Source organism: Strigops habroptila, chromosome 18, assembly GCF_004027225.2.
Source record: "Strigops habroptila isolate Jane chromosome 18, bStrHab1.2.pri, whole genome shotgun sequence".
Classification (NCBI taxonomy): domain Eukaryota; kingdom Metazoa; phylum Chordata; class Aves; order Psittaciformes; family Psittacidae; genus Strigops; species Strigops habroptila.
In genome coordinates, this window is record NC_044294.2 from 5,254,998 (window position 1) to 5,271,274 (window position 16,277).

General features: G+C 50.2%; 1 protein-coding gene across 1 annotated transcript in view; it reads right to left on the reverse strand.

Annotated features, from left to right (window-relative positions):
- Positions 1 to 15,552, reverse strand: part of RBM15 (RNA binding motif protein 15) — a 24,752-nt gene extending 9,200 nt beyond the window's left edge. Inside the window, 2 exon segments of the mRNA XM_030473187.1 lie at positions 6,427 to 13,709; positions 13,711 to 15,552. Of these exon segments, the coding sequence (XP_030329047.1) occupies positions 12,597 to 13,709; positions 13,711 to 15,474 (2,877 nt within the window). The 5' untranslated portion in view covers positions 15,475 to 15,552 and the 3' untranslated portion in view covers positions 6,427 to 12,596.
- Positions 15,553 to 16,277: the final 725 nt, after the last annotated feature.

The window sequence follows — 16,277 nt, forward strand, 5'->3', positions numbered from 1 at the left end:
TCTAGCCCTGATTAACTCTTACCTATCAAAAGAGGTTGAGGAAACTAGTCCCTGTAAAGAGAAACTCCTCCCAGCTGCCCTGCACAGTCCTACCATTAAGCTGGGAGGTGGGAGAAGAGTCTTGGAGCCTTTGTCTTTGCAAGAGAGCAGGCTCAGGATAACATCTGCTGGTCAGATACACTCCTCTCACACCTTTTGCTGAGAAGGGAAGCACAGAAGAGATGCTTTAGTTCTCCTCGCAGCTCAAAACTAAAGGCATTTATTTACTTGCAAAATACATGCAACACACACATTAGAGAAACAAACAGCGATGACGATGGGAACATCTGCCTGAAGGAAGATTTTTCCATCCCATTGAAGTCATCTTGCAAATAACTTCATAAAGCCAGTTTTGCATAGTAAAGAGCATCACATGCTGTTTGGCTAAATGTAAAATTGCTGGGACACAAACAAGTTTAAAGCCGTCATGTCTCAGGTTCACTTGGCAAATCCCCTTCGCGCCTGCTCCCTTAACTCAACTGCAGAACACAGGGTAGAGAAAATGAGCAGCAATGGCTTAATAAGATCTTCAGCATGAAAAAATGCTTTGTTTGAATTAGAATCATTGAATGGTTTGTGTTGGAAGGAAACTTAAAGCTCATCCAGCTCCAACCCCCTGCCACGGGCAGGGACACCTTCCACTAGAGCAGGTTGCTCCAAGCCCCTGTGTCCAACCTGGCCTTGAACACTGCCAGGGATGGGGCAGCCACAGCTTCTCTGGGCACCCTGTGCCAGCACCTCAGCACCCTCACAGGGAAGAGCTTCTGCCTCAGAGCTCATCTCAGTCTCCCCTCTGGCGGGTTAAAGCCATTCCCCTTGACCGTTGTCCAAAGCCCCTCTCCAGGTTTCCAGTAGCCCCTTTAGGTAGGTACTGGAAGACTGTTACAATGCAATGCCCTCCCAGTCCTCTGCCCTGCTCCCGAGAAAGCCCAAGAGCACAGGGCGGGATGCCCTTCTGCTTCCCAACCCACTATACCTCAAGCATCATCCCTGCACTTTGTATTAGAAGGAAATGGATAACAACCTCCTACGGATCTTTCCAAGAAAATAACTTAACTTGCAATAAATAAAACCCCCTTGTAGAACTAATGACAACCTCAGCACTCCATCCTGAGTCACTCGGTGTAACATTTCCTGGCCCCAAGCTCATCTTTTGCTCCAGCAGGCTGCCTGCACTTGTATCTTGGGGAGAAAACAGGTTTAGAAGCATTTGAACAAAGATTTGGTTGGTTTAAAACCTTAAAATTCCTGCCAGGAAGATGGTGGAAGGAAACTGAGCATTGAAGATCTCTCCAAAAGATACAGTGACACACAGGCTACCAGAGCTTGCTGATGAAGCTTCTGAGTGGCAAAAGGCTTTTACAAGAAGCTCAAGGAAACAGCCTCCAATTTTCACTGTATCCCAACAGAAACCTGCCACAACACTCCAAGTTGATGGACAAGGACTCTGTTACCCTGAGTCCTGACTCATTTTAGCACTACGAGATTAAGAAAGCAAGAAGAAAACATGGAATTGACTCTCTAAGACATCACAGCACAAGCTGGTGCTGTTAATGAGTAAGTTACTCCTGGGTTTGTTTCATCCAAACAACTCTGCTGCAAGGCTACCATCCTCCATTGGAGTTACAGGGAGGGGAAATGCTTTTCTATCATCATTCAGGGCTTTATTCCAAGGTATAATCCTGTGAGGCAGCTCCGGGAGCTAGAGCTGTAGCCAGAAAGGAAGTAACACAAGAGCACTGGGACTCTGCTGCCATCTCAACCCTGTCCTGGTCACCCTCCATCACCCACCAGGTATTTGGGCAGCACTGATTTAGAGGTAGGCAACTGCATGATCTTAATCTTCAACTGATTCAACATAAACCAGCATAAAAAGCTGCTAAGCCTCAGATCAGGTCTCTCAAAGTTATGGAAGCTGGTGCAACCAGAGGTCACGTACAGAAGCATGCTGCCTAAGTCCTTAACTCACACTGGAATTCTTCTATATTCTTATTTTATACAGTCATCGTACACCCCAGAGAGCCCTGGCTATGAGCTGCAGGTTCCCTTTGTCATTGTGTTTGAGGAAACCTGCTCTGGGTTAATGAAAGTCAGGGTCGAGCTTTAAAACATGGATTGAGCCATTCCTCAGTACACAAAATAAACCTCTCCCTGCCTCGTGCTCTCATAGTCAGCCTCTCTCCTTGATAATAACCTACTAGTAACCAAGGCCAGGGATTCCCCACCGCTCCTCTCTGATAAACCCAGGCACTAAACACAGAGTTGATCCTAAAGTTTATCACATAATGACAACCTTTATCTCGCAATAAAATCCCCTCCAAGGGCTGGGCTGGAATCCTTGCCGTCGTTTCTCCAACATGCAGGAGCTCTGGATGTTGACTATCTATGTGATATTCAAATGATAGGAGCTTGGAGAACTGACCAGGAACCATACAACTGCTCCAAGGCCTGAGACCAGGGTGAAGGGCAAGAAGTTTGAGGATTAATCCATCACATTGACCTGCTCTCAGCACCTTGGTTGCTTTATGCACAAAACCACTGCAAGACTTCTTGCCTACGGTGGTACTGGAGAAACAGCAGCTCTGTAGGAGGCTCCTAATCAAAATAACTCAAGTTTTAAAGGAGAACAAGAAGCTTTCTCATGGCTGCAGCAGGCGCAGGTCTGGTTTTGGGTACTGGAACACAACACACCCCAAACAAGGTGCTCCAGCTACCAACACTACTGAGGTTTCTGCTTTGACCTTAAGCCACGGGAAGAAAGCAAAAAGCAATTGAAAATAGCTAGGTAAGGATATGACAACATGAGCTTCCAGCAACAGGAAACAAGGCTGCTCTTCCTTCGCCCGCTTGGTTGGCAGATAGCGCGTGTGGTTTCGGCTGTTTACTTGCTCTTCCACACGCTGATAACAGGAACATTTGGCTTTTTTTTCCCTGGTGCTTGTTTCCCTCCCTGCCTGGAACACATCCTGCAGCCGTGTTTGTGATGCAGAGCGTTGTTAAGCTGGAAGTCAGCAAAGCCTGAATGGAAAAGCTTCACTTCCAGGGAGATGAAAGCCTCCAACAGGAGGTGGGGAGTGGGGTTTGGGGTTGGGTTTTAGCTGAGAGCTCCTCGCTTTTAAGCCTGCAGTAACCACAAAGGAGATGGGAGCTCTTGCTGATGGCCACAGACAATTTCAGAAGTAATTCATGGGTCAAAGTCTCCATTTCCAAAGCGATACAGACTTTGCCTCCTAAGTCAGCACCAAGCTTTGCAAAACTCTCCCCTACAGATATTCCTCACGTGAGCACAATAGGGCAAGGACTGCACTCTGGCTCAGGAGAGGTGGTGTCTTTACAACACCCCAGTGACTAATATAATGCATATACATTGATCTCCAACCCCTCAAGCCTTTGATCAAGCAGGGAAAGGGAGCTACAGCCACACTGGCTGCGATAAGGGTGGTTGCAGGGACGGGGTACCCAGGGCCAGGCCTCAACCTGCTGCTGGGACACAAGTTTGTGTGCAAGGAGGAAGAGGCAAGGCACTTGTTAAAGGATATCTGACAGCCGGGAAGGCATCTATGCTGCTACGTCTTAGTGCAAGAGAAGCTGGGCTGACAGATAGGAGACATGAAGTCTTGTATTCAGCCACCCAAGAGCAGCACAGAAACAAGAACATCCCCTTCCTCGCTGTCCTGTCCTCCGCAAACCTCAATGACAGCAGCTTGGTGCTTGAAGAGCTCATCCTGCACCAAACCTCTGCCCAGGCTGGCAATGGTGCTGGGCTCTGAACTGAAGCACCCCAGGCTGGCAATGGTTCTGGGCTCTGAACTGAAGCACCCCAGGCTGGCAATGGTGCTGGGCTCTGAGCTGAAGCACCCCAGGCTGGCAATGGTGCTGGGCTCTGGGCTCTGAGCTGAAGCACCCCAGGCTGGCAATGGTGCTGGGCTCTGCCTACACTGCAGGCAACAACCAAAACCAATCCCTCGGCCAAGTAGGCTGCACCACCACGGCCCAAAGGACAACTTCTCTCCACTGGCAGCCAGAGCTTAACAACCACCCTCTTGAGACCTCACTGACTTCCCGTAACTAGAAATCCCTCTGCACCCTGCGTGTTCTCAGGCATCGCTAAGATGTCTAATTTTACAGGCTTGAAACACAGCACTTGCATATGAAAGGAGATACAGACTGAAAGATCTAAGACCTCACTTGCTACAAATGGCAGAAATGAGAGGGAAAACTGCCAGCTCAGGGCAGAACCCTGGATTCAGTTGTACGTGTTGCTATAAGTCAACCTGACCTATCACTGGAGCTGGGGACAGGAAATACTGGAGATAGCTAAAACTCTACAGACCCATATTCAGATCCGATTGCAGAACTAGGTATGAAGGTCAAGGCAGGGAGATAAGTAGGTGAAATATCCGTAACCCACAACTGACCTATGGCTCATCTGCTCATCTGTGCACACACAACCCATCGTGACGCTGGGAAAACACACACAAGCTCCAACACAAAAGCACAGACAGAGGAGCTGGGTTGGGAGGTGGCAACTCATCAACCCACAGCAACACCATTGTGTTTGTCACATCCCTACCTCAATTTTTCAACCTCATATAAGTAATACATCCCTGGAGGGGCATACAAAGGATGGGCAAAATAAGTAGATCTTTGTGCCACCGTGTTCTCTGCTCCTTCTAGAGGTACCTCAGCTCCATCAGGACATGAGCAAATAGGACAAACACCAGCAGGCTCTCATTAATCGGCCCCGTGTAACCCATCACACGAGTCCTTCAGCAGCTTACTCTGCCTTAAGAGTTTACTTCACCCAGTTCTCAAGCCAGCTATAATTACACTCAGGCACACAGCTACCAGACAATAACAGAAGGAGACACAAAAGGAATCACAAAGCCATCAGCCCAAGATACTTTCCAGTCCTCTCCCTGGCCTTTCTGCAGGCGCCTCGCACCAAAAACCAGGACACATGCTGAGAGCGTATCCTCAAAGAGCATTTGCCATTTCCTAGTAAACCAGCAGCACGAGGCAAACATAAGCTTGTTATTAGCAAAGAGCAGAATCTGGGCCACCTGATGTCTTAAACTTACTTATTAATTCAGCCGTGGCTGTTAAAAGCACAACTCTAAACCAACGTGTGAATTCAAATAACCGGTTCCCCGTCTAATCCACTTGCATCACTTTCTACCGCAGTGCAGTTAATTCAATGGTTCTCTTTATAAATCCACTTTCCCCAGAAGTCTCATTAGCCAAATTAATATGATGCGTATAGAGCATTTAACCCTTCAAAGAGACTAGTTTTAACAAAAGCCTGGCTTTACCTGGCAGCTGACGCATCCCTCTAACCAATTCAGAAGGCAGAGGGGCAGAGCCAGCACACAAAAAACAACTCACTATTACAAAGCAACCACAGAAGAATCATCCCACACCACATCCCACGATACCTCCAAGTCTCCAGAATAAATACATAATGCAAAGGAGACAGGGAACAATCTCCTGGTGAAATACAGAGTGAAATCCAAGTCACAGAGGCAGACCTCTTCTGGAATAGCCACTGACAGCCCTGGTTGCTGTAACGCAAGTCAAAGCATACCCAAAAAGTGGGAGAGTGCCCAAGCCCTGGAACACGTGCCCAAGCAGCTAGCCAGCCCATCAAAACCATCTCCTGCAGTTGGGCTGCACTAACAGATCACTCATCTCCTGTTGGCATCAACCAGCCAGCTGAGTTAGAGGTTGAAACGTGCCTCCTGTTACGTCCACCAAACCCAAACCTTTTGCACACCACTTCAAATTATACCAGATTCAGAGGTCACATTACAACAGAACATGAAATACATTGCAAACATGTGAATTTTAACTACAAACACCGACTTCTAGAAGAAAAGGCATCTCACGAGTCTCCCCGCTCCCCTCATCACCAGCAACATCTACAATTACTCCCATTTACAATCAGCTATTTCGTATAAATGCTGATACCAGCATCCCATAAACACATCAACAGCTTTGCCTCATCATTGCTTGGCTTTCCATATCAACACATACAAATGATAAATAGCATTCTGGGTTAAAGCAGTGTTAATTCAAGCAGTTTATCAAGTCAAAATAAGAGCTCTGGCTTGCCAAGTGAAAACCTGGAGATTCACCCACACGGCATCTTGCTCCAGGTAGGCAGAGAAACCCCCCCATCCATCCAAGAACTCCCCAAGCAAACATAGAATATACACTGAAGAGTTGGCTCCTCCATTCCCATTCCCGGAGAGGATGGAGCAGCACATTATCCAAAGCAAATATGTTAGTAACAGTCAGTAAACTGGAGAACCAAGAGGACAAAAAGGCGAACAACAAAAGCATCTTCTTTTACATTGCAATTCAGTTCAACCTTTTAAACCCCCTTACCTGTTTTAGGGATTTACACAGCTCTCTGCCCCGGGAACCTTGGAGAGCACAACCATGGCATCCTCTTGGTGAAAGGCACAGCCTAGCAATGGTCCCGCATGGCTGCAGGACAGCACTAGGTTCGTTATCCACAGGAGGTTAAAGTATGTCAAGGCAATCAAGGGCAAGCTTGCATTTCAAGGTGTCTTCATCTGCATGTCACATTAATTCTAACAGACAGCATAACCACGAGAGGTTTCTGAAGCCAACGATGCAGCAGTGTTAGCTTCCTCTTGACGGCTGCGGTTGTCAAATGTGCCCCGAAGTCTCCTGTAGCCAACATGGAGTTGTACTCCTGCACTGGAACAGCCTTCAGGAGCCCCCAATAACAGGAGAACGCAGCAACTACAGCACACAACATTGTCAGGCCGCCTCTTTTCTCCTCTCACCATCTGTACTACACAGGGAGGTGACTGCGAGCAAAGCCGCAGCCGTACCTGGGGCGCGATCAGGGTGCATGCACATCCGAGGCGTGTGGAACCGTTTGCTTCAAAACCGGTCAAAATAAGGCACTGAGACACCAACGCAAAAGGTTTTTAAATTACCAACTCTAGCTCTCAGGAACTCTTCATCCATTCAGCACTAAACCCATCACTGCATAACCGCTGAAGAGCCCCAGAGGAGACGGAGGAGCGCCTCGCGCATGTCAGGAAAGGCTTTTATTTAACATCATTTAAACACTTTTTAAGGACTCATTTCTCTTTTTCCTTTTGGCAATTTTGGTGCAAAAGGTTTTTTTTTTAAAACGTGCAAGACTTTTTTTTTTTTTCCTCCTCTTCAAACTTAAAAACCAAAAAAAAAAACAAAAAAAAAAAAAAAAAAAACCAAAAAACAACCAACCAAAAAAAAGACAGAATCAAAACTAAAGCCAAACATGGTGGGTGAACAAAAGAAATCACAAACTTAAAATTCAGCAACTCCAGCTCTTCGAACCAGCGAAGCCCCGGACTTGGCCACCGTTCTGAGACGCAGGGTGGTGCTTCCCTGCTTCTTGCATGCCAGCATCAGCACCGCTTCCCCGTCAAGGTGAGGAGTAAAGCAGCAAGTGACCCCCTTTTTCACTGCCACCAAAGGGGGGGCCACGGCAAGACAATCAACTAGATTCCTTCCGATCTGGTACAAGAGGCTGGTCAAGGCCAAAGTGTCGCTTCTCCCTGCTTCTTGCTCAAGACCCACAACTATGAGATCAAGCAGTGAGCGGCAGCAGCAGCATGGAACCCCTCCGCTGCAAACAAAGGGGGTCACAACGTTTGTCGTCAATTCACTTCCAGGCAGAAAAACCAACTTTTCCTCAAAAGAAACAATTTATTTAGAATGAAACAAAATCAGCTCAACTGTGAGCGCATGTTTTGAGTGACAGCTACTTTTAAGCTGTGTGAGCCATAAAAAGGGTATTCCTTTACTTTTCCAGCAATCTTGTGTACACAGCACAAAGCAAAGAGGTCATTTTTTTTTTTTTCCACTTAAAACACGGGCATTGGCATCACAATAGCAGATACACAACTTTTTTTTTTTTTTTAAAGCTGCCATTTTAGTAAAATGCACAAATACTAAACAGATAAGCTTTCTTCCATCGAGAGGCCCATGTAAATTCCACATAAGCCACAGCTTCTCTTCCCAAAGGTCCATTAGAGCTTGGTATCCCATGCGGTTGTCTTCTGCAGTCCACCAGCTTTTGCTTTGCAGGAGGAAAGAAAATGTTATTTCAATACAAATGTATACAACAGATTTTGTTTCTTTTCTCTTTTTTTTTCTTTTCCCCCTCCCTACATTATACAGATGAATATAAAGAGCAACGAGGCCTTTCTGAATATTCTACTCGGACTTCAAAAAGCACCAATACCACCCATGGGCACAAAGCCTTGAAATGAAGTCACCTTCTATGTATAGATGCAGAACAAGTAGTGCAGGGCTTCTTTTTGGACCAAGGTTTAAACTAGGCTTACAGTACTGATGATTATTCAACTTGCAGTAACAGTTAATGGGACACATGAAAATACTTAACCCGGAGAAAAACCAACGGAATTGGGGATAATTCAGTTGACTTTCCTCAAAAGAACAATTCCTGAAGGCAACTTAGCAACAGAAATATGAAATGTAGTGTTTCCACGTTTCTTTTGTTCTCGTTTTGCTGTGGTATTCTAACAGCAGACAACTCCAATATGAAAGAAAAGGTCAAATCAAAGACACACCTAATAGAATTTAAAAGTATTACTATTCAAGTAATAGTTCTCAGCCATCATTTTCACACGATCAAAACTGCAGGAAGTTGAATATTCCATGAACCATTCTCCAAACCACAGGGTCTGATTTAAGCCTAATGCAAAAAAATCATCCCAATCGTTCCGTTTATAACTCAGTGGAATATCTGTCCTTTGGTGCTATCTGCACAAAGTAATAAAGGGGGAAACAAAAGGGAAAGAACCCCAAAAGCTCTATTAGTCACACGGCAAGAACTTTTTCCACTTCAACAGGCACACAGCAGACTCCCCAGGAGTACTGCCCTCAACACTGGTTTTCTTAAAGCCAGGAACTATGATTTCCCAAGCCATTTTTTCCCTGAGTCCTCAGAAGTTTTGAGCCTGTCTTTGCAATTTTGAGTCACTCCTCCTCTCCATTAATACTTTAAGGCCTTTCACTTCAGTTACCATCAACCAGATGGTTCCTCAACCAATGCAAGAAATCGAGAACTCTCTTCTCCGCTCACCAGTCACCAAAACACTTCAATCCTTTAACATCCACGTTGATAAAGTAAGAGAGAGGGTAAGGTTTGCGTGCCTGGCATGTAACACCCTTCTCTCTACGATGCTATTTGTAACCCAGAAGTCTGAAACCTCTGGAGTTGAGGGTAACATCAGTGTTCACGCCGCAGTCCCAGAGAACAGCAGACTGCACACGAGACAGGAGCAAACAAAGCCACTGGCCGGCAGCCAAGGAAGTTGCATAAAGTTTCCAATGCAAAATAAACCCCCCCAATAATAAAACCTTAAACAAAAGTATGAGTCATTTGAGGTTCTTTCCCCAAAGCATAAAGCAAAAACTATGAAATGATTCAGGAAAAGGACATCCTTTTTCCACGCTAATTCAACAAACGCATGAAATAGAGGAACAGCAGCTGCACACAACGGTGGAAGAAACACTGAGCTCTCTGCTAAGAGCTCTCTGCTGAACACAACGAGAGAGCTGAAGTCTGCTACATCTGTTTTGCTCTATACACAAGTGGTATCACACTTCTACTTCTGTTCAGCCCTGGCCAAGCCAACGTTTAGTGGACAGTTACTCCAATGGTGCACACTTCAGAGCCTAAGAGAAAAGCACAGCCACCCAAGCTGCACCAGCCTTGGTGGCAGCACGTCAACTTCAGTGCTGGCAAAACAAAATGTTGCCAGTCAACTAGGTTTTGACATTTAAGAACCCTCAAAGGGTGTTAAAAACCTTGCTTTCAAAACAGAGCAGCAACCACAAATAAACCAGATTTAAAGAAGCAGGTACTCCATAAGGAACCAGAAAACCTGGAGTCAAATGCAGCCTCGCCTGGTCCTTATTACCCTCCCAGTACAGCCCAATTTAAACTCATGAAAGCCCGTGGCAGGTACAACCACGCCTATTTTACAAGGAAAAAGGGAAGTGCACTAGGATGCTCTTTCCAAAAGGTTTCCCACACTGAGTTTGCTTTGACAAGCCATGTTGACCCCAAGTTTTATGGGTTTTAAAAACAGGTGCCTGCTGCGTATCAGCATAACAAACACTGTCCTCAGCAAGTGTAAGTGTTGAACACAAACAACATTAGTGCTTCTTTTATACTTTTTTTGGTTTGGGGCAGATTTGAATTCCCAGCAGTTCAAGTTTCTTGGCTTTAAAACTCCACGCTTGCAAGTGACTTGGGTCAGATGCAATGAGAAAACTCACTCAGCACCCTGAGCGAGCTCGCAGCAGTGTTGAGAACCCGCTGGCACACAACAGGCACCTGCTAGAATTAAAACAGACATTCTTTGCAACAAGTTGTATCTTCTGAAACATATCATTATCTGAGTTACCGGTGTCATTTTGATAACCTCTCATTGTTAATAGTAAGCTGAACAGCTGAATTCTGCCATCGATTTACATTCACGCTGAAGGACAACCCAGAAATCCTGGAGTTTACCCTCAAACATCTAAGAGCATTAAATGAGGCTTTTGTGTTTCCATATAGAAAGAAAAGTAGCTACAAAATCAAAATGTGATCTCAAGATACGCTGCCACGTGCAAGTTCTCAGTCAGACAAGGGAAACTGAAGCCCACTTAAACCAAAGCACTCTCTGACGAGTGGTTCAGTAAAGCTTATCACAGAAATTCATCTTCTTGTGACAGTGAACATCAAGCAAGTACAGTCACATTTCATGTCGTGCCCATAAAATACATTCAAGACATTTCCTCCTTCGTCTGCTATTTGCACCATTCTGCATTTTGAACTGGATTTTTGTGGTGCAAGTTGAAACAGAAATCAACTTGTCCCTGTACCAACTACCCAAGGAATACACGAGAGGATGGACCGAGTGAAGCAGCATCACTTTTACACTGCCCAAGTCTCTGAAAACATGGCTAAGTGCAAGGCTATGTTCTGGGTTTAAGTGCAAGATTACAATTTGAGGGCCTGTAAATAGATTTACACTGCAGTTTGGAAGCCAGCTGCAACATCCCCTCAGTTGTTAAACAGAACAACAGCAATTTAGATCCCTTCTTTACGCCTGCATTAGAGCGGCCAAGGCAGCTGAAGAAAAGTGCCCAATGAGTGGGGAAAAGCATAAGAGAAAATGAACCAAGTTCTTTAGAAAAAGATAAAGCAAACCGTTTCCTCCTAGAATCATAAGAACAAAAGATCAAACCTCAGCATCTCGGAGTACTTTTAATACTTCTCCAAGATGCTAAACCCCACTTTACTCCAGATGCCCATAAAATGCTAAAACCTCATGTAATGCCCACTGTACTGTACCTCAAAAGTCCCCAGCAGACAGCAGTTCCTTGCTATTAACAATGAGGTAAAACGTTAATGAGAACTTTCCTGTAATTAACTTATCACAGAATTAAAACCATCTCTGGAGAGAAGCACACTTGCTCAGAGTTTGCACTGTGGAACCAGACCCCGCTGTACCTGCAACTCTTTGAAAAGGGGAAAAGAAAGGCAGTAAAACCCCAAACCCCACAATATAACTAAAGTTATTTCTTAAAGCACCTCCTTGTTTCTTGCATATCAGAGGAAGCACAAAGACATTCATGGTTTGTAACAAAGTCCTCAGCTCTTTACCAACCATCGCCACTGCTACAAACCCAAAGTGCATTTATGGGATACAACAGAACTGAGGGCAACAGGAGGAATACACCTTGTTAAAAAAAAGCATACTTTCAGTGCATGCATTTGGAGGGGCTGGATGAGATTCTCACACACCCAATAAAGAGGAATTCAATGTTCTGCAGTGTACCCGAGAGCAGGTGCTGCTCCCCTGGAGGACACCAACCTGGAGCCATGCAACTCAAAGGGAAAACCACTCAGGAAAGGGATCACGCGCGCCCCACGGGGCCGCCGGACCTGAGGCCACTATGGAATTTCAAGGACTCCAAAACAAAAACCATGACACCAGTCTGTTAGTAAAGATGTGGGGTTTTTTTTCCATTTCAACCGAGTGCTTTAAATCTGGTCTTTGAGGTTTAAGAACTCTGAGGACGAGCTTTTAAAATACATGAAATGAAAAAAGGACACGAATCGAAATTAAGAAGACAGGAGTTTGGGTCTTTCCACCCCACTCTTCTTTCTTTTCTTTTTTTTCTCCTTTTTTTATGGTGTTTTTTTCTTTTCTGTAAATCAAAGCAGGCTGAGCCTCCCTGCTGTCCCCACTGCCAGGGGATTCCCGAAACATCCTATTCTGGCTAATGGCTATCCAACCTTTCTGGCTTCTAACTTTATAGAAACAAAAAAAACATAGTAACAGAAAAACGGGCAGGGAAAACAAAAAAAAAAAGTCACCTACAAACCAAGATCTAATTTAAAATAACAACAGGGCTGGCTAAGGCTGTATCCCATAGCACCTGGCACACGCTGGAAGGGGTCTGGGTGGAAGAGGAGGCAGGGTTGGGTACAGAGAACAACGAGGGCCTTAGGATGCCCCACGGACAATGATCATGACCAGATAGTCGTCCTCTGATTTGGCCAGCGCCTTGGCCGTGGAGTCCAGGAATTGCTGGGAGAAATCGCAGGGTGGGAAAGCGTGCAGGACCCCGCTGTTCTCCTTGTCTTTGTTACCCCCCACAGGGAGGCTGATCACCCCAGCAGCCTGCTTTTGCTTTAGATAGGACACCAGATTCCTGAGTGGCCTCTGGGTGGAGGTGGTGGCGGCCTCGCTAGCTCCGGCTGCAGAGCGGTTGTCTGATGCGCCAGGCACAGCCAAAAGGATGGCGTAGCCATTGGGACCCGCCACTTTGATGCGGCGATTGACCTCGTCCAGCTTGGGCTGGTCCAGGCGAAGACGTTGGGTGATCTTGAGCTGAGCTACTTTCCCACCAGTCGCTCCCTCCACGAGGAGGCTGCTGGCAACACCGAGGTCCCCCTGAAGCAGATGCATGTTGGACGGGAAGTTGCTGTTCTTCAGCAGGAGCATCCCCTGCCAAGCCAAGCACAGCTTGGGGGCTCCCCCGGCCTGCGCCGCCCCGTCCTGCTGCTGCTTCTGAGGAGGGGGTTTGAGGCGGGAGCCTCCACCACCTCCTTCCATAGCACGTTCATCCTTTTTGGCTGGACTTTTGCACTCCTGCGCGGCGGCTGCTGCGGAAGCACGATGTTTCCGCTCCCGTTCGGCGGAATTCTTGCGGTCGCGCTTTTCGTTCTGTCCCCGCTCCAGGCTGCCCCTGCGAGATTCCCGGACAGGAGAAGGCCGCTCCAAGAGGAGCAAGCGGGAGGAAGAGCGCTCGGGGTCACTACTGTAACGCTCCCTCCCTCCAAGGAGCTCGGGGCTGCGGTCCGGAGGGGAGGTTGTGGTTAAACAGTGACGCTTACGGGAGGAAGAAGAGCGCTCACTGTCTGGAGAGCGGTCCAAGTGCCGGCCTCCATCCTCCGCCAGTCTCCGTTTCCTAGGCTGATCCCTACTACTACTGCCCAACTCCCTCTCCCCTCGGTCCCGCTCCAAGGACCAACCATCCCGGCGGCGCTCCAGACTTTCCAGTGGGTCATAGGCAGCTGCCCGATTACTCCTATCCCGTACAGGGGGTGGGGGGGGGCACCCACTCTGTCTCAGGATAAAGGTCTCTGTCGCGGTCTCTATAGAGTAACGGTGGCGTCCTGTCCCGGGCCCCCCGAAGAGGATCAGGTGGGGCTCCCCGGTGAGCCCCAAAAGCAGCCGCCTCCGCCACGAGCTCATAATGAGCAGGAGGTGGCAAGGGCAGAGGCTGCAGGTAGGGCTGCTGGTACCGATGCTCAGTGTCGGCAAAGTCTACGCGGAGCCGGCGATCCGGCCCCCCCAAAGGAAAACCACGCATGTGGGTGCACGCGGCCTGCGCCGCGTCCAGGCTCTCATACTGGATATAAGCCCAGGAATCACCTTTGCGGTAATCGATAGTGCGAATGGTACCAAACCGATCAAACTCCCTGGCCAGGGCAGCAAGGGGCACCCAGGGCCCAAGGCCACCCACCCAGAGCCTGGTGGTCGGAGTGGCTTTACCATACCCAATCTTGATGGGGTTACGGAGAAGCACCTTTCCCGACATGGCCAACTTGGCCCGGTGTGCCATGTCCAGGTTTTCAAACTTAAGAAACCCATAGGTGCTGGTCTGCCCACGCCCCGGCCTTTTGATGTCCACCTCGGTGATGACCCCAAAGCGATCGAAAGCTCGGCGTAAATCTGACTCGCTCACGGTGATGTCCAGGTTGCCCAGGAACAACGTGCGGTTGGCTCGCTGGTCATCCTCGGGGCTGATCTCCTCCTCGCCAGCAGCTCCAGCACCTCCTCCTCCTCCACGGAAGCCCCCGGCAGCCGCCACACCGGCCACCCGCTCCAGCCCATAGGCCGGCCGCACTCGTGCTTCATAGAAACCCCCGTAGTCCCTCTCCCTCTCCAGCTCCCTGGGCAGAGGGGGTGGAGGAGGCAAACGGCCCAGGGCGAGCTGCTGCAGCCGGTAGTCTCGATACCCCAGGGCGCCGCCGCTCCCTGCGGGTGACAGCGCCCGCTGCGTCGCCCCGGCCGGAGGGTGCCTCACGGCCGCCGCAGCTGCCGCCGCCACCCCTACGGCTGCCGTGCCGTAGGGAGACTCTTTATCCAGCAGCGCCGGGGAGCGGCTGCTGCGGCGCCGGCTGCTCCCCGCGCCGCTCCCCACGTAGACGGCTTCGATTTTGAGCGGGCGGTCGTAGAGCACGAGGCGGCCGCGGGCGTGTTTGGCGGCGCGGGCATCCTCGGGCCGGCGGAAGTTCACAAAGGCCACACGTTCATCGGCGGCGCCGGTGCCGGGCGGGAGGCGGCTGATTTTGACGCTCACGTCGCCGAACCGCTTGAACTCGTGGAAGAGCCCGTCCTCCACCGCCTCGTCGCTCAGCGCCGAGCCCAGCTCGCTGATCTTCAGCGTCTTGTACTCGCCGCCACCGCCCGACTCGGAGGACGAGGAGGACGGGGCCGCCGCCGGAGCGCGGGACTCACCGCCACCGCCGCGGCTGCTGCTGCTGCGCGACGCCTCCGCCGCCTTCCCGCTGCCGTACCCGTGCCGGCTGCCCCCGCCGCCCGCCGCCGCCGTCCCGGCCTCGTACTCGCGGCTACCGGCGCGACCGGCCTTGTCCGGGTGAGGGCCCCGCCGGCTGCTCCCGCTGTTGCTGTCGTTGGAGGCCGCCGGGGCCGCCGCTTTCCCGCCGCTGCCGTTGGAGCCGCCGGAGCCGCTCGGCTTCTTGCTGCTCCGCTCACCCCGCGCCGACGACGAGGAGGACGCCGAGTCCTCGCCGCCGCCGCCGCCGCCCCGAGAACGCTTGGCTTTAGCCGGCGAGCGCTCCTTGCCCTTCATGGCGGCGGGCGGCGGGGCCCCGGCCCGGCCCCGGCGCTGCTCCCGCCGGCGGCCTCACCGACTGACTGACCGCCGCGCTCACGCACCCGCCGCCATCTTGGAAGCCGCGGCCGCAGCGGGCCCCGCCCACCCCGGCGCTCATTGGTGGCTCGGCGCCGGCCCGCCGCCCTCGTTGGCCGCCGAGAGCGAAGCCCCGCCCACCCCCCCGCTCCGCCCTTTCCGATTGGCTCAGCACTGTGTCGTTCCGCCGGCCGGCCTCGCGCGCCCGCGAGGAGGGGGCGGGAAGAGCCCGCCCTCACGCTCCTCTCCGCCTCGCTCGCTCATTGGGCAGTTAGAAAGGGCGCGGCCTTCTGACTGGGGGCTTTTCGCTGCCAATCACAGCATTTCGACCGTGGGAGGCCTTTCCCTGCTCATTGGCTATTGGGTCGAACTTACCTCCTCCTTCTGATTGGCTCTCTTACCTGTCTGTTGTTAGAGGCGTGCTGCGGCCCCGCCCCGCCCTTCCCCATTGGTCCGCTGGCTGAGACGCGGGTTCCCGTCGTCCCTCTCACACTCTCGCGAGCTTCTCTATCCCCGCCCCCTCCCCTCATTGGTCACCTCTGCCCATTCCCTGAGCGGCTCTGATTGGCTGAAGCTCACGCCGCTCCCGACGAAGTGCGGGCGGCTGTCCAAGCCCCGCCCTTCGCTTATGATTGGGCCAGAAAAATCTCCTCAGGCACCTGATTGGATGCGGTAAGTCGCTTGCGGATAGGCTAAAGCTGCGATCAGTCACGCTTGCTCTTGCTCTGATTGGTCAATGCGAG